The 27,355-nt window shown below is 52.6% G+C and overlaps 1 protein-coding gene across 1 annotated transcript in view; it reads right to left on the reverse strand.

Moving 5' to 3' along the window:
* ADORA1 (adenosine A1 receptor) overlaps positions 1–14,243 on the reverse strand; it is a gene marked incomplete at its 3' end in the record, with an annotated part of 31,858 nt that extends 17,615 nt beyond the window's left edge. Inside the window, exon 1 of the mRNA XM_084245957.1 lies at positions 13,805–14,243. Coding sequence (XP_084102083.1) covers positions 13,805–14,145 — 341 coding nt within the window. The 5' untranslated portion in view covers positions 14,146–14,243. The remainder of the gene's footprint in view (positions 1–13,804) is intronic.
* Between the last annotated feature and the right edge of the window lie 13,112 nt (positions 14,244–27,355).

Genomic DNA, 27,355 nt, shown 5'->3' on the forward strand with positions numbered 1-27,355 from the left:
GTTGGAGTCAGGCTTAAGCACAGGTCTATTCATTCACGCACTCGAGTGTTCATTCAAGAATTCTGGTTACACATAGCAGCCATGTGGCTGTCAGGGAGATGTTTGAGCTCTCTGAGCCTTAGCTTCCTCAGAAAATGTGAAAATGGGGATACATGATACTATTAATTTAAAGGACTACTAGTGGGGCCTCCCAGGTGGCGCAAGGGATTTAGATGTAGCACTATGAAGCTATCTGCAGCCACTGCAGCACGAGTTCGATCCCCAACCAGGGAGCTGACCCACATGGTGCAGCAGACCTCTCCCGTATCCCCGCTGTTCCCCTCAGCAGTGTATTTCAGTAGACCCACCTGTTCTGCTCCCCACTCTGTCTCTGGTGAATAATCCTCTCACCCCCTGCATCTCTGGCCTACACCCCAATTCTTGTATGCATAAGTAAATCTTTAAAAAAAAAATAAAGTACTACTAGTGACTCTTCACAAAATTGTACAAGGACTTAAGTAAGAGAATCCATACAAAGCATTTAGCATGGGGCTTAGCGAATATAGTTTATTCATTTATTACTATTAACTTTCATTCAGAGAGTTACTGGGTCAGCCTTTGGATACCGAAAATGGGCAGAAACTGTACTGGGCTCTGGGGAGAGAGATGAACAGGCTTGGACCCCACCTTCAAATTGTTCAGAGACCAGTGAGGGAATTACCATCATGCAACTTGACAAGTATTCAAGGGAAGCATAGGGGCTGAAGGAACATGAAGGAAAATCAAGGAAGGCTTCCTAGAAGAGGTGTCATCAGAGTGCAACATTAAAGAAGGAGAAGGAATGAAACAAAAGAGGAGACAGTTTCTAGTGTGTGCGTCTATGTGTGTGCTTAAGATGTGGTCTTAGATGTCAAATCTTCTTCTTTAATCCTTCTCTTAAACTCCAAGGCCCAGACAGGTTTAGGCACGACTAGCAAGGGAGGCAGGAAAATGCGTTTTAAGCACAGAGAAGGTGGTGTGGGGCTTAGCATCCAGGCTCAGAGAGTGACCTTGGCCCTGGGAGCCTGGGTGTGGGCCAGGCCTGCTCAGGCCTCCCACTACGTGGCAGCTGGTACTTTGTCACATTGTCCTCCCCCCACCCACACGAGGCTGCGGGCCTGTGCCCTTGAGGGCAGGACTTGTGTTGTCAGAAAACACTTATTGACTTGAACATGTAAACTGGGTTCCTACATCAAGGATGATTAATAGTGGGGGGTGGGGCATGCGGGTTGGGTGGAACTGGAACAGAAAACAGATTGGCCTGGTCCAAACTCAGGCCTGGGCCTTGGAGAATGAAGGACTGGAGTAGGAGGGGGCAGGGTAGGCAAGCAGAACTGAATGAAAGGTCTGGGAAGCCTAACACATTAATTTTTGACTTGTAAAAATAAAAATAAAAGCAATAACTCCCAATAGCCCCCTACTCTCTCTCTCTCTCTCTCTCTCTCTCTCTCTCTCTCTCTCTCACTCACTCACTCACACACACACACACACACACACACACACACACGTGCATATGTGAGTACCCCATTTACACCACAGCCTGGAACACGATGGCCCCTTGTCACATAAAGGCAATGGGGAGGAGGGATCATGCCTTCACACCCCTCCCTCCCTTGTGTGCTGGCTGACTCCCACACTGTCGGGCCCTGGGACCCAAAGCAGAGGCCCTGAATGGTAACTGTGTCTCTTCCCAGGCCTCTGGGCCATCTTCCCCAAGGCGGCCCCGGGAGCCAGAACAAGAGGGTTGGAGGCGTGTTTTCCCTGCAGCGGACCATGGGCCACCACCACTATGGCAGATGTGTCTGCTGGTCCAATGAGTCCCCAAGCACACTGACTGTTTCCTCCCCAGAGAGGATTTAGGGAGCTGCTGGCCCCCAGGGGAGCCCTTGCTTCTGCTGGATGCCAGCTCTCCCCTTCGAGGAAGCCTCGGTTGGGAAGGACTGGGCAGGAGCCATTCACATCCTCGCTTCATAGGAATAGCAGCTTGGGGGCCAGAGGAGCTGAGCCCCAAGAGATGGGCACTCCCTGAACACTTCCCAGGTAAGCATGGGTGAGCTCTTCACCCTCTGCGTCCCAGCCCCTCACCCTCTGATTTCTGGGGACTGTTTTAATGAAACAACCCTTTACTCTCCAGGATCTGCCTCTGCCCTCTGTGGGTGAATATGAAATATTTGACTGACTTCCTCCTAATCTGGCTACTCAATCTCCCCCACCAGAGTTTCCTTCCTCCATGTGAGTGTTCCTCCTCCCTTCCCCGACAAAGACCCTGCCTCCTACTAAGTGCCAGCCAGTTTGTACTAAGTACTAGAATATCACCAACAAGGCAGACTGGGGGGCTGCATATCCTTCCCCTGCAGTGCAGGAAAGTCATATTGGGTGGAGCAAAGGGGGTGTGGGGGTGGGGAGCAAGGAACCCTCTTAATGTCAAGGGGTAAAGAAAAACAACAGTAACAAGCCCATCCACTGAGTGCCTGCTGGGCCCTGATCTGTGAGCTTTCCAATAAGAATTGGGAGGAAGGTTAAGAAACCTGTTTTGCAGAAGAGGTCATGGAGGCTGAGAAAGGGTGGGTGACTGCTCCCACAGGCTCTAGCTCCAGCTGTCTGCTGGGAGACAGTTCTGACCCTTCCTTCCACTGTGTACCTCCAAGTGAGGGGACAGCGGGCCTCTCTGAAAAGGGGATCATTAAAAATATTCAGGGTAGAGGGGCTTTTAAAACAGACCATCCCCAGGCCGCCTGCTGGGGTGTTCCCCTTCCGGCCAGGTGGGTGTGAGCAGAGCGGCTGCCATGATGGACGGACAGGACAGAGGACCAGTGAGGCCAGGCTGAGGTCTCAGTTCTGCCTCCAGGGGGAACTGAGAAATGGAGCCCCCTTGGCCTCTGGTAGCTCTCAGCACCCACTCCTGCCAGCCCCGCCAATAGCACTGCAAAGGGCTCTCAGCTTCAGGAGGCAAAGGGAGGTTTGATATGGCTTCTCCAAGCAGGCCAAGGCGACAGACACCCAGCATGCCCAGCAGCCTTGGGGCTCCCCCATGCTGCCATCAAGGGCTGGGCCTGTTGAGTGCATGCCTTTACTGCTGAAGCCAGCGCTCAGCACCCCAGAGGCCTGCAAGGGGAACCTGCTGTGAGGAACAACCACTGGCCGGTTGATTACCACAGTTCATGCTGCCAGGCCCTGAGGGATCCAGGGGTGGGGGTGTGTCTGTAGAAGGACAGGACCCACTCCAAGGTGACTGAGGATGGGCCAACTTAGGGAGCAGAAATCACTGTGTCTCATTCTGAATGGAATCTGGCAGGAAGGAGCCCCAATTCTGCTGTCTCCTTCTGGAAGTTTAGGGAGTTTCTTGCTGTGGTCCAGCCTCCTGAGAAGCCAGGTGGGAGACAGTGGAGGTAGCAGCTGGTGGCGCCGGTGGCCAGCTGCATGCTCCAGGGACCCTTTCTTTGAAGCTCTGAGAGGCAGGCAGGGAGCCTGTCCTCTGGACTACATGGAGGCTCAAGAGCTGGGGAACAAGAAAGAAAGAGACCCCTCGTGGACCTACCATCCCATCACCTCCACTTCAGTATCTAATGGCATCTGAATTGCATGCCCCCCCCCCCAATTTCTCCGCTCCACATGCTCCCCATCACACCTCAGAAATGCTCCTGCACCCGCCCTGTAGCTTAGTCATAAGCCCAGGCAGCCACACTGGAGCTCTTCTCCCACTTGGCACATCCAATCCATGACCAGCTGGTTTTAACTCTAACACACCTGAAATCTTTCCAGTTCTCTCCAGCTCCACCATCTCCTTGGCTCCCTGCCTGCCTGCCGCCATGCCTGCTAAATAAAGTCTTCTGTCACCCTGCTCCAGTCCCCCCGACTGCAGGCAGGGCGACTTTCTTATGTCCATGTGGATTACAGGGGCTGATTTTTCCCAGATGGTAAAGCACCCTTGTATACATGGAATAAACCCTACTTGGCTGTGATATATTGTACCTTTTCTATACCACTAGATTTGATTTGTTAATATTTTATTAAGAACTTTCAACACTTTAAAAACGTAATTTGAATTATGTGTTTCCCTGCTTAAAGCACTCAGAGGCATCACAGTGCACTTAGAACAAACAAACACTCTTGACCGTGAACTTTAAGGCCTATGAACCCGCCTAAGTCCTTGGGCTTCTGGCATCTCTCTGGACACTGCCACAGGGCTTGGAGAAGGCAAAAAGGTTCAGGTGTCTTTCTCCTTGAATTCTTCTCCAGGCATTACCACAGGCACCTGCTTATTTCTCTTATACTAGCCCCTCATGGCTCATCTCTGAGATCCATGAGGGCAGGAACCTCTCGATCATGTAAGAAACCGAACGTCTGGCCCAGAAACTGGTGCTTCATGCTGGAATGAGCCCTGCCTCCTCTGTGCCTGCCCGTGCAGCTGTCCACAGCTGGAAATAAACCGCCATGGGCCTAGTCTCGCTTCAAACTCATTACATCCAGGGCCTCCCTGGTGGTGCAGGCTGTTGAGCACAGTGCTATAAAGCTGTCCTCAGCCTCTACAGCATGAGTTCGATCCTGGCCAGCCGTGGAGATATCCACTTGGCGCAGTAGACCTCTTCTGTCTCACCCACTGCTCCCCTCAGCAGTGTATTTCAGTCAGTCTGCCTGTTCTGCTCCCCACTCTGTCTCTGGTGAATCCTCTCACTCTCCCATACCGCTGGCCTGTACCCTGGTTCTTGGATAAATAAATAAATCTTTAAAAAAATAAACAAACTCATCACACCCACTTGATGCCCCAATACCACTAGTCTCCCCTCTCCTGCTTCCTAGAGAATGCCTCATACCCGCTACTCACTGGACCAACTCCTTTCGCATATTCCCACTCAGCTGATGACCTTGCTCTCCACTTCAGCAAGAAACTGAAACGCTCTGCAGAGAACTTCCCCTATCAGGAGCGACACCCACACCCTGCCTCTGCGATATCCCCATGGTCCTCTAGAGACAGCCTACTGTGTATGTCCTAGATCCCAACCCTCCTAAAAAGGACATCCTCCAGAGATTCCCTCCTCCGCTCCATCCCTAATGCTGCCCTCTGCCTTATCTTCAGTACATAAATATACAAAGGTCCCTCCCGCCTTAAAAAAAACAACACAAAACAAAATGCATAGTTACCGCTTCTCCTGACAGCTACTGCCCATTCTTTTTTTCTTCTCACAACAAAATTCCTCAAAAGAATAATCCACGCCAGCTGCCTTCAATTCCACGCCTGTTCTCTCGAGTCTTCTCCGATCGGTTTCTGTTCCCGTTGCTGTCGCTCTACTAAAACCTGTAGTAAATCTCCATTTCACTTGACCTCCCCATCCACAGCATTTGCAACAAACAATCTCTTGTTCCTCCTTGATACACTCTCTACTCAGCCAGGATGAAGCCACATGCAAACTTCACAAGTCAGATGCAAAGAGAATGTATTACTTGAGTCCCTTTGTAAAAGTTCCAAAACAAGCAAATTCAATTTATGGGAACAAAGGCCAGAGTTTTTGATAACTGGAACGGACACAAGAGAGCCTTCTGGGCTGCTGGAGATGATCCAATATAGAACTGGGTGGTGGCTATACAAGTATATCCAAGTATATTTATTGCACTATATGCTTAAGACCAACATGCCTAACTATATGGACATTTTACCTCTATAAAAAGGAAATAAAGGTAAAATTTGAAAATGCACTCCCAGAATTTACCACTTGTTGCCACCTCTTCTGCTATTATTCTGATTCAAGCCATCTCCCTCCTCTCTCACATGAGTTACTGCAATAGCTCCCAACTAGTCCCCCACCCCTTGTCCCTGCCCCACCCTCCTGAAACAGCTAGAGGAAGTCTTTAAAACCTAAGTCAGATCATGCCATTCTTTTGCTCTACAACCTGCAATGGCTCCCCATTTTCTGTAGAGTAAATGCTAATGTCTCTCCAGGGGCCTCCAAGTCCTATCTGGGCTGACTAGTTCCTTATTTTCCCAGGGGCATCTCCAACTGCTCTCTGCTTTTATCTCTCCATCCCAGTCATATAGGCCTCTGGCCAGCCCCAACACTTTAGGTACATTCCTTCCCTGGGGCTTTTCTCTGTGTAGAATGTTCTCCCATTACCTGTATGGCATAGTTCCTCACCTCCAAGGTTTTGCTCAAATGGCATCTTCTCAAGGAAGTCATACTGATCACCCCATTTAAAAATGCAACCTTTTCTCCCCATCCCACTCTGGCACCCCCAATCTCATGTACCCTGCCCTTTTCCTCCCTTTTCTAAAAAGTTCATTTTACTTTCTAACTCATATTAGCTATTGCATTTACTATTTAGCATCTGTCTTCTAGCCCATTAGCCCATAGGCTCTACAGGATCTTTGCTTTGTCAGGGATGAACACCAAGTATCCTTAACAATCCATCTACCTCAGGGCCCCATGCAGAAACAAGCCAGGATGACCAGTTCCCTCCTCTCCCAAAGACCAAAGAAATTCTGGGGGCAGGTGACAATGGAAAGGTCTCCCCCAGAGAAGGAATGTGGAGCACTGTCCAACTGCCCAGCTCAAGGGCTAGGATGCCAGGTGCCATTCTCCCACCACCCCTACTTCCATCAAATGCAAGTAGGGGGCATCCCTGGTGGCACAAGGGGTTAAGATGCAACCTATGAAGCTGTCCACAGTCACTGCAGCACGAGTTTGATCCCTGGCCAAGGAGCTACCCACATGGCGCAGCAGATCTCTCCTGGCTCGCCCGCTGCTTCCCTCAGCAGTGTATTTCAGTCAGTTTGCCTATTCTGTTCCCCACTCTGTTCCCCACTCTGCCACCACCACCCCCACACCTCTGGCCTGTACCCCAGTTCTTGTATGCATAAATAAATAAATCTTTTCTAAAAATATGCAAGTAAGGGGCCTCCCCGGTGGCGCAGCAGTTGAGCACTGGGTTGCGAAGCTCTGCAGCGCCAGTTCGATCCCTGGCTGCCGGGAGAGGGTCCCACATGGTGCGCAGACCTCTCCTGCCACCCGCTGCTCCCCTCAACAGTGTATTTCGTCACTCTGCCTGTTCTGTTCCCTGCTCTGGCTCTGGTGAATTCTCTCACCCTCCCGCGCTTCTGACTGTACCCAGTGCTTGTATAAATAAATAAATAAATCTTTAAAAAAAAAAAAAAAGATCCATCCATTAAAATAAATAAATAAATAACTACTGAGTTTTAAAAGATAAAATGGAGAAAAAATGTGTATAAAAAAATGCAAGTAGGGAGTTTATTCTCAGCCACGCTGGTCAGTAAGAATCCATAATCTCACAGGCCAGCCTACCCATCTCTGTATCCCCAGTCCCAAGCAGCGCCTGGTATATAACAGATGCTCAAAATACATTGACAAGATAAATAGATGTAACCAGCTCCCTAAACGCTTACCTCTAGTCTAACTAAGGAAAAAACTTGCAGGGTGAGGACCCAAACAGGAAAAGGCACCCCATCTCTTCTTCTAAGTCAGAGAAGCCCCTTACCAGCTGCCCCCTTCTCTCCACCCACCACTAAGCCATTATTTCCAAGGGAATATGAATGCCAAGGCCCACCCACCAACCTCCTAAAGGTAACTGAATCAGAACACCCCAAGATTCTCAGAACTGGTCTCCTCAAGCCACCCCATTCTGGCACTCAGAGTATTTGGAGCTAAGAGCAATGAAATCCTGGGAGCTTCTGCCCTTGCCTAATCAGGCAAGAGCATCACATCCTAAGCTTCGGCCTTTTCCTAATCGGAGATGCAATCACTACTTTCCCTCTTATGGCCTAGAAGAGTGTAGTTGGGGGTGTCTCACCCAGTTGTAGGTTTATCAGTGAACACGTCCTCTCTATCTATGAATCCCATCTTTACTCTCGGGGTAAGGATGAAGGCACCTCTCTTGTGTTTCATGTGAAGTCCCTCCCCCTCTTTGAGTCCCCAGACCCCTAAATGCAGGATAAAGACCCCTGGCCTGCATCTTCATTCTTTAGCATTCATAACCGTGTAAACTCTCCATACGTGTGTCATTAAATCTTGGCCTATTCTCTGAGTAAACCGTCTGATGTTAATTTGTTCATCCGTCCAGACTTAGAAGACCCAGACGGGGTAGAGAAACTTCCCCTGCACCTTGACACTCCCTGCCTCTCCCATCCCACTCCAGTCACCAGTTTTTTCTTTCCTCCACAGCAGCTGGAGGCCTCCTCTGGGCTGGAGTTAAGGAGGCCAAGACTGAAGAGGTGATCTTTGCAGCCCAAGTTGCTGTGTGTCCTGCTGTGCCCAGCTTACAAGGGGAGCCAACCAGGACGCACTGCTCTCCAAGTCTTCCACTCTGAGTGCTGTTCTCCTCACCAAAAGGCAAAGAGGCTGGTGCCCAGGCCACAGGGAATCAACACTGAGCAGGAAGGACTAGACTTGGGACCCAGACAGTCTGCCCTCCCTTGCCCAGAAGAGCAAATGGGCAGAAGAATACCAGCTGCACCCCAGGGGATTTCCAATTCCAATGAAATTGGGCAGGAAGAGCAGGAGCATTGCAGAAAAGAGAGTTGAGAAATATTAATCTCGTAAGAAAATCCTTACAGATAGAAGCTGTCCTATTTGCCTGGAGGCAAAAGCCAGCATTCTAGGTTAGGCTGTGATCTGAAAAACAAGGTGAATTTATGGATATTATTGTGGTGTTATTGGTGATAATAATAATAATAAGTCCGAAGAATGAGAACAAATGATATTCACTTGTTCAAAAATGTTTGCAGCATACCTGCTCTGTGACAGCCATGGGGGTGCGTGTGTGCACGCCTTTGTGTGTGTGTGTGTAAGCTGATGTGGGCCTGACCCTTCTGGCACTAACCTAGCCAGAAAAAAAAGTGGACCATGAATGACGGGGAAGAAGTTGATCAACCTGAGTACCTATGAGAGGGAATGAAACTGGTCCAGAGATTTTTGGCTGATTTATCTGAGATGTAAAGAGGAGTAAACAGACAATCTAATATTGCACCATCATGAAATTCCTTACAAAATAATTGTTGTTGCGGGGAAATGCTTCTAGTAGAACACTAGGCATATAAAAAAGATATTAAACCATCGACACTCTCAACCATTTAAAAATAATACATCTATATTTCTCTATGTGCATATGTGGGAAAATTTTCTGGAACACCAAAGTGTTAACGTCGTCTGTAGGTGGGAGAATGACTGGTGATTTTATCATCTTCATTCCTTTCTATAGTTCTCCAATTTTTTAACAATAAACATGGATTCCTTTCGTGCTCAGAAATAAATATCAAATATCAGACATTGCCTCCAGAGCTCTACCCATGATTCTGGGGTGGGAGGCTTTTCCAGAAGGCTTCCTGGCCATTCCCTAGCTTCCAGGCAGCACCAACAACACCTGGGCAAGTTGCACTGACCACGTGTGGAAGCTTCCTGGAAGCCTTTCCATGCCAGCTGGGGCACTTGCACCCTGCAAGGGATCCTGATCACTTTCCATCAAAGCCCACACCCCCTCACTGAGCACTCTTTAGCATAACCCCCTAAAGGTTGTCCCATCTTTTCCATCAAAAGCAACACCCACCCTTTGCTTTGTCCCTCTAAGCCCACTATTAATTTTCTCAAGGAACCCATTTCTCTATTCTATTCTTTAAAGAGGGGTGATGGCTAAGAGCTCGTCTGGCCCCTTCTTTTACTTCAGAGGCTGGAGAGCAGGACTGAGAGGAGGAGAAGCTTGTGGCTGAAGGGCCGGAGCACCTGGGCCTGGTCTCCCTGCTGCAGTGCAGGGAGCTGGCCCTCGGGCTCCATTGCTTTGCACTCCTCCCAGACACTCAGGGCCTGTGACTAATCCGCCCTGAGAGGATCTGGAGATGGCCTACCTCTCCTCAAAGCAGAAAACATGACCAGAAAGCAATTGTCCTGAGGCTCAATGGCCACAGATGGTCGCCTGCCTGCTGGAGTGCAAGCGAGAGACACTTAGTTGTCTAGAGAAGCCTAGGCTGGGAGGGGGGGGGGATGGCTGGGGGTGGGGAGTGGGGAGGGAAGGGGAGGTGAAAGGAGGGGTGGGGGGGCGCTGGCTAAATGGATGCCTAACAGCAAACATGCCCTCATCTCCCAGATTTCTTTTCATGCGCTCTGGTCCGGCATGCTGCCCACCCCCCCTACTCCCTGCTGTGCCTACAGTCAGCAACTCAGCTGGGACACGGACAGAGGCAGGGCTGCCGGGGCTCAATTGCCCACTGGTGTGAAGGGGACGATGAGCATGGGCTGAACAGGTGCATGCACAGGCCACTGCAAAGATGAGGGGAAGAAAATCACCCACTGCCAGCCTCGGGGAAACTCCTCCCCGAATCCTGCAGCTTTGGGAGGCTGACTCAAGAGGCGCATGGCCCCCTAGCTAAGGGCACCTGTCAAAGCCTGGCTTCAAGTCCAGCTTCAGGTCCTGACAAGATGTCAGTCTGGGCAAGTTACCGAACTACTCAAATCTCAGTTTTCTATAGACCTGTCAAGAGAATGGGGATAAAAATGCCCTCTACTATGCGCATTAAATGAGGTAAAGCACACAGAAGCCAGCACTGTGCCGAGCTCTCAGTCCCTGGGAGCTAAACACCACAGGACACAGCCTTCCCAGGACCTCAGCACAGCACAGGCTGGAGTGGCGATAAGGAGGAACATGGAGAGAGCTGAAGGCAACCTCAGAGACCGCGCTTCTGCCCCTCCATTTACAGATGTGGGAGGGGAAGGCTCAGAGAGGTTGAATAATATATACAAGATTGCACAGGTATTTAGCGACAGCGAGGTTGAGACTCAGGTCTTTCTAATTCCGGAAGCCCAGCAGCGCAGGTCTGCCCACAGGGGGCTTTGGTCAGGAAGCCCCCACTGGCACTCCCCCCACACCTGGCCTCCTACAGTAGGCCACCAAGCTGCCACCGAGTTCTTCCAAGAATCTTAGGTAAGGGGTTGGTGGGATGAGTGCTAGAGAACCGAGTAGCTGAGGAGGACTGGGCATTGATGAGCAATCGTGTGGGGTGCTATGCAAACAGCATGCAAATGCATGTAAATAACCACTGGTTATTGATGAATCAACAGTTTGTACTTTTTTTTTCCTGAAACTGGATCGCACTACACGATGTGAACCTGTGAAAGGAAATCTGGCCTGTGGTTAGCTGACCGAACTGTCCCTGGCTTAATGAGGGGTCCAGCCACCCCTCACCAGGATCTCACCAGGATGCCCCACGCATGTCTCCCCAGCACTTAGTATTATGCTCTGGGGCCCAGGGCTGCATTAGGGGAGGAGCCCTTCACCTTGGCCAAGCTCTGGAATCTAGGCGGCGGGAGTTAGGCTCCAGCAGCCTTTCTCCAGCTCTGCATAGGGACCTCTCGTGGGTGGGTGGGTACTCCAGGCCCAGTCAGGCCTGAGTGGGTGAGGCAGGTTCCGAGACAGAATTCCAAAAAGGTTGAGTCCACAGTAAGAAGGTTAGAGGTAAGACATCTGGAAGGCCTGCCTGAGGCTCCACCACCCCAATTCTGGAAACTCATCAATTCAGTCCGCATTTACTGAGTGTCTGTTCTGTGCCAGACACCGTGCTAGGCATTCTGGAGAATTTGCAGAAATAGACAAAAATGTGGTCACTGCCAGATTGCTGCCCTTCCACCAACAATCTTCCAGGGAGAACAAACAAATACGGATATAACTTAACAGAGCTTGACACCTCCCTGGAGAGGGTGTGCACGCGTGTGGGCATATATATATTGCTTTATAAGAGCCTGAGTGGGGGGGTGGGGGCCCAGCTTGCCTATTCAGTCCACTTTGTTAGTAATGCTAATAAAACTATAAACATAAATCTACACATAAATTACAGTTCGCATCTAGCATGTCAGACACAGCACTAAGTGCTTTCTGTGTAGGAGTTTATTATATTCTCCAGTCATCCCAGGTAGAGTCCCCTTTCATGGACGAGGAAATTGAAGCTTAAGATTAAAGGCGTTTAGTGACTATAATAAAGTTGCTTTGACATTAAAAAGTGACTTTCCCAAGGCCACACAGTTGGAAATTCATGGCAAGGATTTGAATCCAGGCCTGTCTTCTTGGCCTCTATGCATGCCCCTGCTTCAGTGACACCCCCAAAGACAGGTACTCAGGATCCCCCAGCTCCTGGAGGCTGAGCCAGGAGCCAAAGGAGCTGCCTCCAGCAGGCTCTAGCTTGCAGTTCCTGCCAGCGCAGCCCTCCCCAACCCATCGGAGTGAGGACAGCGCATTCTACAGCTTGCGACCTCTGTCACATCAGGCCCAGGCCTTGGGCCTCCTTGGCACCCACTCAGCCAACAAAATTTCTTAAACGTCCTTCCAACAGCTACAGGGCTGTGGGAGTTTCCTAATGTGACAATACTGTCATCAGGTCGCACCCAGGGCCCAGCCCACTCTAATGGTTTGAGACCAGCTTCACCTGCCCGTGGCAGCAGATGCTATCCTGCCTTCCTTTCTCCCCAGGGGCTGCAGTCTCTGGCCCGCCTTCCCTGGGAAACCTGGAGGTTATGAGTGAGGTAGGCAGGGCAGAATCTGGCGGCTGGTGCTGGGACCAGGGAGATCAGGGAGGGCTCCGCATCCGGCCAGCTTCAGGAGACCCTCAGAGTCTTAGTTTCGTCCCCCTTTACCAGCTCCTCCTCCACCTCTCTTACAAGATCATAGTGAGAATAGGAAAAAATGGTGCATTCAAGTGAGCTCTGAGAAGTTAAACATGCACAAATGTAATGCAAGCAGGAGAAACATGGGTGCTTAGGCCTGCCTAGGCAAGATGCCAAGGGAGGCCAGAGGCCCCATGTCCCAGATATGGAAGCTACTCTGGGGATGGCAGGTGCCAGAGATGGTCAGAGCTCCCCAGGAGAAAGGGAATCCATTGAAGACAAAATTGAAAGAGCGGACAAGCCCCCTCACAAGAGAGTCCAGGCAGGGCTGGTCCTGGCAGTGTGCCCAGGCATTCGCTGACACTTAGTGGTCCAGGCACTGCCTGGTGATGAGATTATGGCCTGGCAGGCCCAGACAAGAAGCCCCAAGATGGACTGGACCCCCAAGTGAGGACTGCCACCATCAGGCCACCACCCCAGTGCTGTCTCAATTCAATGTAAGCGCCTCTGTGTGATCAGCAGAGACACATTCTCAGTTTTGCAACAGAGAAGGAACATTAAGAACAGGCGCCTGCCTTTCTCCCTCCCTCCTGGATCCTGCAATAGATCCCATAAGTGGGAGCTGGGCAGAGATATCAGATATGTGGGTTCAATAGGACAGCCCTGGAGGGTGGAGTTGGCTAGCACCATTCAGGAATAGGAGAGCTGAGGAGTGTCTTCAGGAAGCTTGTTGGGTCTGGGGAGAAGTCTTCCTGCTCCTGGTGTGCCACCCCCAGCTCACCCTCACCCCTCCATAGCAATCTGTTCTGCCCCCTCCACTTCCCTGGGACTGGTGGCTCCACTCCCACCCAGTGCTCACTGTGACAATCTCAGTGGCACATCAAAAGCCCCTCCCCAGCCAGACAAGCATCCTCAGGGCCCTGGCAGTGAGGTGAGAACCGTGGCAGCTTCAGATCTCAGGTCCAGGGCACTGCCAGGTTCACATTCCTCTAGCCAGACAGACACCCCTCTCCACTCAACTGCAGCTCAGCCTGGCACTGCAGAGCAGAGGGCCACAGAGCGAGGACTGGGGCACGTGGCCCAGAGACCATCTGACTTAGATTGGTCTTAGTCTCCACCTATTACCCTCTCCAGGTGGCCCTCCAGCCACCCAGCACCGGGTGTAGTGGTACTTTGGGGAGCTCTGGACTCACCGGAGCGGGATCTTGACACGGAGGTATCGGTCCACAGCAATTGCCAGTAGGGCCAGGATGGAGCTCTGGGTGAGGATCAGGACGGGGCAGGCAACCATGAGGCAGGTGTAGAAGTAGGTCTGAGGCCCAATGTTGATGAGGATGGCGAGGGGGATGACCAGAGCGCCCACTGCCACATCAGCCACCGCCAGCGACACGATGAAGCAGAAGGTGGCATCCCGAAGTGCCTGGTTCACCTTCACTGCCCAGATCACCAGCACGTTCCCAGGCACGGAGACCAGGGCAATGAGCACCTCGATGCCAATGTAGGCGGCCTGGAAGGCCGTGATGGAGGGCGGCATGACTGGCACAGGCTGGGCACATCAGCAGACAAGCACCAAGGGGCACGAGGCAGGCACCTGTGGTCACGGAAGCCTGGGGTGGGGAGGACTGTCTGGAGCAGGGGAGCCCGGGGAAGCTCTGGAAGTCCCGCTGCCTTTTGGAGCTGTGCGCCACTTGGCACAAGTAGTGCCCGCCTGGGCTGGCAGGGTAGCCCAGCCCTTCCTCTGCCTAATCTCTGTCCCCTCCCCTTATCCCCAGAGGTTCCATTCAGTAACTTAAAATAGCAGCTCTGGCTCCTCCGCTGGCTTTTTTATCAGGTGTGAGGCAGCTCCCAGCACACACACACACCCCACAGGGGTCCCCCACACCTGCCTCTGCCCACCCATGCCCACAGAACAGGATGCAGGGAGCTCACCATCCTGCCTGCTGGCTGCCGGGGGGTCCCAGAGGAGAGGCCCAAAGTTCGGAGCACCTGGTGCCGCCCAGAGCTCGGGGGCTGCGCCGGGCAGGGCTGGGCGCTGGGCACCGCGCGGCAGCTCATGGTCCTCCCGGCTCCCGCCGCAGCGCTCCCAGCCCGGCCTTTCAAGCAATCACATGGTGCGGCGGAGGCTCTGCCCCGGACGCTTTTAAAGAGGTAGCGCCCTGTTTCGCACCTGGGACTGGGCGGCCAGACCCGGGTCTTGGGGGGCTGACCCCGCACCGCAGGCCGGGGCGCGGCTCCTCCTCCCCAGCGTGCGCGCACCCTTGCCCTGCGCCCACCCACCTGCGCCGCTGCAGGCGCCCGCTCCCCCGCGGCGCCCCGTCCCGCTCCAGCCGGCCGCGGACCCTCACCCACCGCCTGTCCCGGGGAGGCATTCTCGCCGCTGCCGTCAGCCCTCTCTCGCAGCCTCACCGGGGAGCCGCGGGCGAACGGGGGACAGACTTACCCAAGGTCACCAAAGCGGGCAGCGCGCCTCGCCACCGGGATGGACCTGCCGAGCCCGGGGCGCGCTCGACGCCTGCGGCAGTTGCTCGCCTGGGGATGCCAGGACGGTGCGGGACCAGCCTGTCGGGTCCACGCGAGGGCAGCTGACTGGGGCGCGCCTCGGGCGCCGGCTCTCGGTCGCCCCCGGCGCGGGAGCTGAGTGACAACCCGGTTCCGCACACCGGGAGGGGGCGGGGGCGGCACCCTCGGGCCCCTCCCTCCTCGCCCTCCGTCTCCTCCCTACCCCCTCCTCTAAACAAAGGAAGTGATTCTGGGTGTGAAAAGCTGGAAAATGTTGAGCTTTTCGGAGGGGTCTGGGGCGTGAATCCAGCCTGGGGCGGGCAAGATGCAGCCTCGCCGCGGTTCACGCGCTCGGCCTCGTTGCGCTGCGCGGGGACCCTGCCCGGCCCCGGGGCCTCTCCGCCCGTCCCGGCACGGCGTCTCGCCAGAGGGCCCCAGGGTGCCCCTGTCTGACTCCCCCCGCAGCAGATAGTTTGGGGGACACTCCTCCACCCCTCCACTCTGAAACCCTGGTTTCCCTTGGAGCCAGCCCCGCGTATCCTCAGGAGCTAACCCTCCAGGCGCTTTTCTTGCGCGCTCTCTCCTGAGTCATTCTTTTCCTTTCGGAGCTGTCTTTTGACCTATTAGGGATTTCCATTTTGCGGATGAGGGTACTGAGGCGCAGAGGAGTCAGCCAGCGTCCCCGCCCGAGTTCATCTCTGTCAGCGTCAGGCCCCCACCTTTTCCTTCCCTCCTCCCTCTTCACAGAGCGATACCCAAGTCACAGGGGACCCAGTACACCCCCTCGTCCACCTCCCCAACACAATATAAAGATGCAGGTGCAGGCCCTGGGAGGAAGGCCCTTCCTCAGGGTCACACGGCAAATCCTAATGGAAGTGGAGTGTGAACGCAATCTTCTGGCTCAGCCCTCTCCCCACCCCGTGCTACCCCAGCCCCTCTCTCGGCTCCCTCCTGCTGCAGTTCTGCTAGGGTTGCCTGCGGGTACTGACAAGGACCCCTGGCTCAGAGCCTGGCAGAGGTCCCTACCTGAGAAAGCCTTATTTGCCGATATTGATTGGGGTAAGGTCAGGAGGGCAAAGACAGTGTGAGCAGCTTTTCCTGGGGTGGGGGAGGGAAAGAGTCACAGTGGGGAAAGAGATGGACCAGAATATCTGGGAGAGAGGTTAGGGGTGGGCTGAATCTTGCTGGGTGTGGAGGAAGCCCTGCTTGGGGAAAGATAACTTCCATTTTTGCCTTCAAGGGGAGCAAGAAATCTGTGCAGTAAAATCAAAAGAGGGGAAAGAGGGGACAAGCCCCCTCACAAGAGAGTCCAGGCAGGGCTGGTCCTGGCAGTGTGCCCAGGCATTCGCTGACACTTAGTGGTCCAGGCACTGCCTGGTGATGAGATTATGGCCTGGCAGGCCCAGACAAGAAGCCCCAAGATGGACTGGACCCCCAAGTGAGGACTCCACCATCAGGCCACCACCCCAGTGCTGTCTCAATTCAATGTAAGCGCCTCTGTGTGATCAGCAGAGACACACTCTCAGTTTTGCAACAGAGAAGGAACATTAAGAACAGGCGCCTGCCTTTCTCCCTCCCTCCTGGATCCTGCCATAGATCCCATAAGTGGGAGCTGGGCAGAGATATCAGATATGTGGGTTCAATAGGACAGCCCTGGAGGGTGGAGTTGGCTAGCACCATTCAGGAACAGGAGAGCTGAGGAGTGTCTTCAGGAAGCTTGCTGGGTCTGGGGAGGAGTCTTCCAGCTCCTGGTGTGCCACCCCCAGCTCACCCTCACCCCTCCTCTCAAACTAGGAAGTATGGACTCTCCTTCCCCCTCCCCATACTTCCCCTGCTGACTTCCTCAACATCCCCAAGGCAGTTGATGTTGTACTCACTCTGGGTGCCAGGAGAACCCACACATCTTTGCATCCTTCTCTCTGGTTCTCTTGGTCCTGTCTTTGGCCCATGGCATTCTGAGATCAATACTCTCTCTTCTTAATTTTCATTCAGCTTCCTAATTTTTGCCCATCTAGCTGTCAGAAAAATCTGCACAGACCCAGGCAGTCTAGCTCAGGGCAGGGAATGGGTGATTGGGGTCATCATCATCAGCTTTGAGAAGCACCAGAGTCCCCCACCTCCACAAACACATGCATGTACTCCAACCCCAATTCTTCTGTCCTAGGGGTGTTGGCAGGCAGTTGATACATTTGCATAATACCTGTAGGTAATTTATTCCTCAGTCTGGATAAAATAAATGAAGACCCTCTTCCCTTCTCCCTTACACCCTCCCTCCACCCTTGTGAGTTTTCAGGCATTCTGGGGGATTCCGCTGGCCCATTTGAGAACAGAGCCCAGCAAGGCAGAATCTATCTGCTCTGGGAGAAGCAGGCACCTTCTGTCTGCTCAGCATCTGGGGCAGCAGGTGGGTGCTGGTGAACTCAGCCCTCCGCAGCAGCAAGGCTTTTTGCTTCCAAGAAAGTTGCTGGAGGTTGTTGCTAGGTCCCATGTCAATGACCAGCTGTGTAGCCCCAGGCAGGTCACTTTTCCTCTCTTGGCCTGAGCTTGCCATCAGTGTAGACAATTGCTGTCTATCACTCAGCCCTGTCCTGGCAGCAGGTGAGTCCATTCCAAGGTGTGGTGGGGTGGGGGGCAGTCAGGATAAAGACCCTGGGTGCCGGCTTCTCCACCTAAGAACCTTCCAAGTTCTGGTTGCCCCAGATTCCAGGGTTGAGATGGGGGGAGGCTGGTGCTGGGGGAAGTAGAGGAGGGGTCAGAGACGATAGTGGGAGGGGGTGATGTGGGGAGGGGTAGCAGGCAGAACAGGTGGAATCAGGTATCTGGAATTTACACTAAGAAAAAATAAAGCCTCTGTTTTTGCAGGATCCCTGACTACTGCCCCCAGCACACACTAGGTCCCCCTCATGCTCTGCAGACACGTGACCCTCCCTGTGCCACCTGTCTCCAACAGCTCAGCCTTGGTCTCCTCATCCATAGACTCCGTTAGGAACACCACCTCAGCTTGGCCACGGGGGCTTAATGGGCTGACTTATGGAGCAGGCACAGACCCTTTATCAACCAGGCAAGCAGGCAGCGCTGGGCAGGCGGGGACTGTCAGTGGAAGGGCAGGGGCAGCGCAAGGCTGGAGTCTGCTCTGTGCCCGGGGTCAGCCTTGCTGAAGCAGGCTCCAAGTCCCCCAAGCACCCCTAAATGTACCCAGTGAAAGACTTCTGCTATACGCATGTGACTCTGGGGGGCAGATAAAGTCACAGTGAGCCTGCAGACCCCCGCCCCTGCCCTCATCCCCTCCCTCCTTTTACTTCTTAGTCCTTCTCTCCTCCCAAAGCCCCTCCTGGATTTCCCCACTGGCCTCTCACACCAACAGTCTCTCCATGTACAGAGGCGTGGGCAAGAGGGACAGCAAAGTGGGAGCATTTCTGAGGGAGCAACACTGCAGTTCCCTGATCCAGGACTGAAGCCAGCCCCGCATCCCTTCTAGACCCCTAGGGAAGGGATGTCAGTTTGGCTCTGTTCCAGGGAGACATGGGGGACTTTAGGATTGTCTCTTTCCCTTCCCAGCAGGCAGGAGGCTATTTTGGTTCTGGTCTCATTTTTTTTAGCATTGTTCTGGCCAGTGTGTAAGTATGAGGGGGGGGGGGGTGGAGAAGAGGAGGGGGAGGTTGGGCGGCAGTCAGGTTGGAGGGCAGAGTCTCTGGGGGCCAGGGATGCCTGCAGGTCACCTCCCAGCCTGGCCTGCCCCTGTAGAGATGTCCTTGAAGCCACCCCTTTCTTTTCCTTCCCTCCCACCTCCCCCTCTGCAAATTTGGAATCTAGGTCTCTCTGCCTCCATCTCCCTCCTTCCTCTCCCAGGTCAGAAGCGCACGTGGGGGAGAAGCTGGGTCTGTGGGAAGGAGCCTCCACACGGCTGAGTACTCCCGTGTGACTGCGCATTTGCGAGGGCAGGGCAGGGCAGGGCCGGGGTAGGCAGCTGAGCCCTCCCCCCACACTGCACAGAACTGTTCCCAAATCCTGCAGGGGGAATGTTGCCTTCCTTCCTTTCTTAATCACATCTTTCATTTGTTCATTCATTCATTCAGTCCTTCTACTCAACAAACACTTGTTGACCCCTTTTAGCAGCAGCCAGTGAGCTCAGCACTTGGGGACCTAGAGCCATGGTAGCCCCCACAGTCTCCACAGAGCTCCCAGTCAGTCAGATGGTAACTTAAGACACAGCAACCCCTTAGCATCGCAGCCCCCTCCTGCGGGGTTCAGGGGCGGGATCAGGGGCGTCCTATACTGGAGCTTGTCTTCCAGGCCCCCTGACCCAACCAGCACTTCCCTTTGTTGGTGCTGGAGATGGCAGGATCTTTGTGGACCCTCTGCCTTCGTGGCTTGACGCTCTAGCCAAGTACCTCCCCTTCTCCCCCCCCCCCCCCCCACTCCTTGAACTTAGCAGAACAGCCTCAGACACACAACGTGGCTGAGAAGGAGGCTCTTGGGGACTCAGAGAATGGCCCCTCATTTAGCCATAAGGCTCAGCCCTGGCTCATTGTGTATATGCTTCCTGTGTGAGATTTTGCTTGAGCATTAGATTTTAACTTCTGGTTTGGAAATCTTGAAATCTGAGATTGCAACCTATCCCTTGCACAGATAAGGAAACAGACCCAGAGAGGCAGGAAATTTGTTAACCCACCCAGGAATGGGTGCAGAGACACTGCCCAGGGCCACACAAAGTGAGTCACGCACTGGGCCCCTGCCGCGCCTGTCCCTCAGGGATCCTGGAGCCCTAGCCTACCAAGTCAGAACTTAGACTGGGGAGGGCCGGGAGGCGGGCAGGCTACCTCCACACCTAGAGAGAACTGTTGTGGACACACACAATCTGCAGTAATAAAGGCCCCTCCCAGGGCATAGCAGCTCAGGGTTATAAAGACACACACACAAGATGACATGCAGCGGCCCACTTACTGCCCACCGCACAACTGGAGGTAGCAAAGCAGGTGCCATTAACCCCTAATTGTAGGTGAGGAAACCGAGGCTGAAAGGGGTCGAAGGGAAGCCTCATGGCAAGGATGAAACTGACCCGGATGTGGTGTGTTTTATTCAAGGAGGGGGCGTGATTCTTCAGGCTGATTGAGTCACTGAACCAGTCGGATGGGGTTGGGGGGGCATTCATTGACTTAGACTGGGGTTCGTTGGGGCTTGTTACTGGGAATGTGGCACTATTCTAAGATGCCCTCTTGCTGCATGGGCGCTGGAGGGCAGGGCTAGTGTCCAGCATGCACAGAGTTAACAAGAGCTGAGGGGGAGGGGACATGGGAGAGCAGGGAAATGAAGGGGAGGGGAGCTTGTCCCAGGTGCAGGGGGCAGGAGGGAGCATTGGCCTGCAGGGGCAGGAAAACCTGTCAAAGGGAAGACAGACAGGGGAGACGTCATGTATTTCCAGGCATAAAGCGAGGATGACCCTTGGGTCTCAAGCTTGGCTTCCTGAGGGAGCTGGAAGTGGAGAAGCTGAGAGTGGAGCTGGGGCTGGGTCGGAGGCCCACGCCTGGGCAGGCTGGGTGGAGATGCCTGTGGGACAAAAGGCCCAGTGCTCAGCCGCCTGTGGAAGTGGCCAAGAGAGAGCGGAGCACCCGCTGGTGCCCGCTGGTGCCCGTTGGTGCCCGCTGGTGCCTGTTGGTGCCTGCTGGTGCCTCAATCGAGGAGGCGGCGGAGGCCAGGGGAGAGGCAAGAGGGCTAAGGGAGAGGACGCAGAAGAGGTGTCTGGAAGAAGCGGGCTGTGCCGCCGCCCCGAGAGCAGCAGACGGGGGAGCAGGTGTTTCAGGAAGAAGGGGAGCAGCGCGAAGGATCTGAGGGGGAAGTGGTAGGATTTGGTGACAAGAAGGGGGCGGAGACCTCAAAGAACGCTCTGGAGGAGAGGGGATAGAAGCGCCACCTCATGGCGACTGCTGGAGCGGGCAGGAAAAGGGGGCCGGGGCGCAGACCAGTCTCTGAAAGAGCTTGGCAGGGAAGAGAGTGAAGATGGACTGTTAGTTGCAGGACTGTTGTGCCAAAAAGAAAAATTGGTTTTCCATAGTGAGATCTGAGCATGTGCAGTGCAGAGCCCGAGGGAGGGAAGAAGCGGCAAGGGAGAGATGACTCAGAGGGAAGATAACAGGCCCCACTTGTCATAGTCGCAAGTGCTTCTTGACAGCTGGCTGGACTCGAGCTTGGAGGCCCACAGACCAGGAAGACACAGCTCTCCATTCCACTAAATCTTATGGGGATGTCCCCAAGCCTTCTGCCCCAACTATCTCCCTGCCCCCAGCCCCTCCACTCCCCACCCGGCCCCCACCCAACACAAGGCCAGCAGCTGGCCTGCCATGTTCTCATCAATGAAAGAATCAGCCTTCTCCAGGCACCATCTGGGCTGCATGTCCCAGTCCTTACCCCTGACCCCAGCCCAAGGGTGCCAGGCGTGGGTTTCATGGCTTCTCTGGCCCAGAATGCAGCCAAAGAGGTGCCTTTGGACAATCCATCTGCCACTCCACCACTGCTTGGAAGACCCGGATTCTACTGCACCTCGTGCGGGAGCTCACGTCTCCCAGAACAGCTCATTCCCCCATCCTTCCCAGACCCCCCAAATCATCTTCAAGAGTCGGAGGGCATTGATCCTGTGCTCCCCCTGCCCTCAGTGGGAAGAAGGGGAAATCAAGGCAAGCTGGATTATGTGGCTTCCGGAAGATGAAGCAGGCTGGCATCTTCACTCACCAATGCCTCCCTTTTCCTCCCACCCATCGAGCAGTGCCTTTGCCCTGCAAGAAAGAGAATATGCCCACGTCCTTTTTTTCTGTGAGGGAGAAGAAGGTCATGAAGATTGGGGGAGGAGGGAAGGAAGACAGAAGCAGAGTTGTCAGATTAAATTCAGGACACTCAGTTAAATTTTTTTAACAGCTTTATTGAGATATAATTTACATATTCACCCATTTAAAGTGCATAATTCAATTTTTTTAATATAGCTACAGAATTGTGCAACTATCACCATAATTTAAAACATTTCTTCACCCCCCCAAAAAATAAACCATGCATCCATTGACAGTCACTTCCCAACCTCTAACCATTCCAAGCCAGTTCCAAGTATCACTGATCTACTTCCTGTCTCTGTGGATTTTCCTATTGTTGACTTTTTTTAAAGATTTATTTTTTATTTATTTATGCATACAAGAAGTGGGGTGTAGGTCAGAGGTGCGAGGGGTGAGAGGATTGACCAGAGACAGAGTGGGGAGCAGAACAGGTGGATCTGCTGAAATACACTGCTGAGGGGAGCAGCAGGGAGAGAGGAGAGGTCTGCTACACCATGCGGGTCAGCTCCCTGGATGGAACTCAGATCCCAGTGACTGGCATTAGCTTGATGGGGCTGAGACTTAACCCCTGTACCACCAAGGAGGCCCCCTTTTGTAGACATTTTATATGAATGGACACTATGTGGTCCTTTGTGGCTGGCTTCTTTCACTTAGCAAAATACTTTCAAAGTTCACATGTCTTGTATCACTCCTCAAGATTTCCCTTTTTATGACTGAATAATATTCCATATGGCATATCCATATGGATATCCCACATCTGTTTATCCATTCTTAACGGATGGCATTTATCCACAAGAATAGATTTAATCCATTCCTAAACTGTTAATGGACATTTGGATTCTTTCTACTTTTATCGTTTTTTTTTAAAGATTTATTTTGATTTATACATACAAGAGCAGGGGTAAGAGACAGAGTGGGGAGCAGAACAGGCGGATTGACTGAAATACACTGTGTAGGGGAGCAGCAGACAAGACAGGAGAGGTCTGCTGTGCCATGTGGGTCACCTCCTTGGCTGAGGATCGAATTCGTGCTACAGCAGCTGCTTATTGCTTCACAGTGCTGCATCTTAACCCCTTGCACCACCAGACAGGCCTCTCTTTCTACTTTTAGACTATAAGGAATAATGCTGCTATTGATGTGGTTTTGGAGTTTGGAGTGCTGGATCTTTGGGTTCACTCTGGGAAAAGTCTCACTAGAGCTCCCGTTTCGGCAGCACGCAGAAAGTTTCTCCGCGAGACAGAGACAGTAATACCAGAGATTCCAGGATGGGCCAAATCTCTGTATCTTCAACCTCAGTTCTGTGCTCCGGACACTCTCTATAGCATCTGATACCTGCTTGGGCCTTATGCCTTGTGATAAGGCACTGGCTCTAAGGATCTTGATTTCTGTAACTGGGTTTATGGTCACATTAATCCCCTCTACCCCCCATCTCCTTGTGTGAGTCAGGTTTTAGTCTTGTGAGGCCTGCTTTAAGCTTTCTGTTTTCTCTCCTCCATCACTATGAACATTTGTATACAAGTTTTGGTGTGTTTTCACTTCTCCTGGGCAGACACAGACAGGAGGAGAGGTAGTGCCAGGGGCCTGACCCTTTCTCACTTTTAGCTCATGTATCATCATGCTGCCTGGTTAGGAAGATATTATGATCCCCTTTCACAGAAATAAAACACCAGGGCTCAGAAGGATGCTTGGAGCCACCAGTAGCTCAGGCCTCCTATTCCCAGCCCAAGGTTCTTTCTAATAATCAAATAGGCCCTTTCAGAGAGTCCACCTGAGGAAACAAAGCACTGGAATTTGAAGAGCAACAACAATGGATGGATGGGAGGGGTACGACAGTTAACCACCCACGGGTTGGGATGGGCCTTCTCCTCAGAAGGGAGCCCTTAAGCCTGGCCAGAGTCTACCGCACAGATTTCACAGAGAAGCCCCACCCAGCGGGGATGGAAGTGACCAGGTGTGTTCCCCACCACACCAAGGAATCCAAACTGGTCAACATTCCTGGGAAAAGAGAAAGGAGACCTCTGGAAAGTTCAGGCTTTGCCACAGATTCTGGCTGCAGCCCATTCTCTCAGCTCCAACCTAATCCTGGCCCCAATTCCCTGATCTTAAGCAGAACTCCAAATGCTAGCCTGGGGGTCATTCCATTCGTATTTGCCTCACCCCTCTGCTTTAAACCCAAGGCCCCAGCATGAGAAAGCACTGGGCATGTGCAAGAAATCTTTGTACTAAGTGCATTTTTCTGAAGTCAGGGTGGAGAGATGGGCTGTGGCCGAGCTCCTTGCCCCCCTTGGTGGGCTCCCCTCAAAGTCCAGGCCAGAGGAACAAACAGGAGCTTGTAGAGGTGTCCACCTAACCCTACAAGCCACTCATTCTGCCTGGTTGCTCAGGTGGGAGGTGCAAGGGGGACCTTCAAGGTACTGGACTTCTCTATTTCAATCACTGTCATAGCCCAAGATTTGGATGGACTTGACCCAGGGCTTAAAGTAGCACCTGTTATATAGGTGAGCTCAAGAAACATTAATTGAATACTGAGTGTTGCAAATAACATAGTACAAGCCTACAACCACAGTGCTTTCTTATTTTTTTTAATTAATGCATCCAAGAACTGGGGTCTAGGCCAAGGGTGTGGGGGTGAGATCCTTATTTATAAAATGCTGGCAACATGGCTGGGGACTTGAGCATAATGTTTTTCCCATTTTGCAGAGAGCAAACTGAGGCTCGGAGAGGTGAATGGATCTGATAAGCAACAGCATCGGAGCCAGACTAGCGGCCTTGCTCGGGACCATTGACTGGGCTCGGGGTCCCCCTGCTGGCCAGAGAGAAGCCAGGGCTTGGGGTGGTGACTGGGAGGGGCGGGCCCTAGTCTGGAATCCGCTCCCTCCCTGGGTCTCAAAAGCTGGGAGGAGCTTTAACTGGGCTGGGGTGAGGAAGGCAGAGGCTTCAGATGAGGTGCGCGGTCTTGAAGGAGTCTGGGGGAGAGACTGACCGCGCCTCTGACCCCTCCCGCCTGGGCGTTGCTGAGCTCCCAGGAAAGCTGCCAGACCCAGGGGGGCTGGAGCCTCGGAGTGCCAGGCAAACCCGCCCCCTGGAGGGAGTGGAGAGACGCTGGTCTCCCGCGATGCCCAATCCAAAGTGATCTGTTCCCTCTTTTGCTAAGCCCAAAATGATGGGGTGGCTTCTGTTTTGAGAACTTTCCAGAAAAAAAGATTTTCCAGCTTCCTTTACTTTCCATCCCACCTCAGGTTCGACCCAGAGGAAGGCTAACTTAGACCCAGCTACCTCTTGATCTTTCTGGAAACGGGGGATGGAGGCTCTTAGCTGGGCATTTTGTTACTTTAATCTTCCTAAAGGTGTTGAGTTTGGTCTCTAGTGTCAAACAAACTCAGCAGCAAGTCTCATTTCTGTCCCTTCAGAATGGCTGACATTGAGCACCAGGAAGCCTCAGTTTTTCTCAGCTGTAAACTGAAATTATAATCTTTCCGTTATAGGCCCTTGGGAGGATTCAGGATATGCTATAAATTCCAGAGAATTGTGCGAATACCAAGTGGTTAGTAAACATCACTAAGAATTATGATTGTCACAGTTCTACCTCCCCTGCTCTCTCCATCACTTAACTAAAGAGGAATGGGGTGAAGGGTGCAGTGGGCAGGTAGCAGCTCTGGCCAGCAGGGTGTGGTGTGTCCTGCCATGAGCTCAAGACTTCCCCAGGCCTGTCACCTCCTTGTGCTCCTAGCCCTTGTCTGCAAGGGGAGGGGAACAGCTGCTTCCCTCCTTGCCCGGGCCCTGACCCAGCCTAAGACTGGCACAGCTGCTGGAATGGCCCAGATGCCTAGGGTTTAGGGCTAGGTAGGAGACAGCTGGGAGTGGGGGAGGAGAGCAAAGGAGCAGACAAGGAACTTTCCTCCCTCATTCTGTCCACCGAGCCTGCAGTCTCCCAGTCTTTCAAGGAAACCTGGGACTTCAGACCTCATTCCTGCCCCAGCCTGAGGGGTGGACAGGAGGAGACCTTTCCCTCCCTTGTTCCCTGCCCTCTCTCCCCCATAGCTGAACCCACTCACGCCTCTGTGACACCCCTGTACTCTTCCCCACCCACGTGCTGGCCAGCTGTCACTGGCGCTGAGCTGGGCACCCCGCCTGGCTGTGCCACTCATGAATCGCCAGCATTCACACTCCGGCCCGGAGTCTCCACCTGTTCCCCTCGGTCTGGACTGTAGGGCCGAGTGGCCCCATCTGTCGTCCTCTATCCAAGACTCGGTGCAAGAGACTGTGCTTCAAAACCCCCAACTTCCACCTGCCAGGAGGGAGTGGGAGGACTGGGCGTGAGCAGGTCTGAGTTGGGGGTACCCTCATCTGCTGTCCACTGCTATCCACCCTGTCCCAGGCCCACCAGCAAAATCCTGTGTTCCAGCATGAAAAAGGCAAACTCCACGCTTCCCCAAAAGGGATTATTTGTATATTTAAGAACATTCTCTTATTATGTTTCATTTACTCATGGCCGGCTGCAGACCAGGGCCTGGTAGATATGCAGATATGCACTATAAAACCAGGAAGACAACAGTGGCAACATTTTTTAAATTAATTTTTTGTTATACAAACAATTGTAAATATACTTTCCCTAAAAAAAAAAAAAATGAAACCACTATAGCTCAAGCTCAAATTTCCTTTGATCGGTCCCCCAAATCCAAACCCTTTATCCTAAACACAGGGGCAATACTCTTTTCCATTTGTCTGTATATTTTCATAGCGTAGCCAGAGGAACATGGTGCTGTCATGTGGCGTTGTGTGGTGCTCTTGTTTTTTTACATAACTTATAAGCTACAAATATTCTGCAACTAAATATACTTAAAAAGTCTAACCTCTCTAGTTCAGGACATATAGATGGACAACAGTCTTTTTAAGTGCTATATAATATTCCAGACAGGGACACATCTTCATGGCTTATTTAGCCAATCACCATTGTTAGACACCTCTCGTTTTCTCTCATTACAAACATTGTGTCCCTGTCCCAGGCCTAAGCCTTCTCCAACCCGGTCCTGCCTGGAACTTTGTTCTGTCTCTTATGAACAGAACTTTCATTTACATTGTTTTAAGACTACAAAAGTGGCAAAATGTCCTCAAGAACATTTTATAATCAAATTTTAGTAATTAGTTGTTGTGTTTCAAAATCCTGGGTCCTATTAAGATGGATTTCTACACCCAGATGAAGGTGAATTGTTGCTTTAGGAAAGAAAAGTATAGGCATGGAGGTAGAAGGAGATATAACATATGATGAGAAGAGAAAGTAGAAGAAAAGTGAATAGGAAGAAGCAAGAAAGATTAAGAAATAAAGAACATGCTTACTGTGACACTCTTGCAACAGGGAAAAATTGGAACTGTCCAGAGAAAGGAAACAGTTAAGCAAAATTAATCTACTCAGCGGAATATTATGCA

The sequence above is a fragment of the Talpa europaea genome (genome assembly GCF_964194135.1).
Source record: "Talpa europaea genome assembly, chromosome: 10".
NCBI classification, from domain to species: domain Eukaryota; kingdom Metazoa; phylum Chordata; class Mammalia; order Eulipotyphla; family Talpidae; genus Talpa; species Talpa europaea.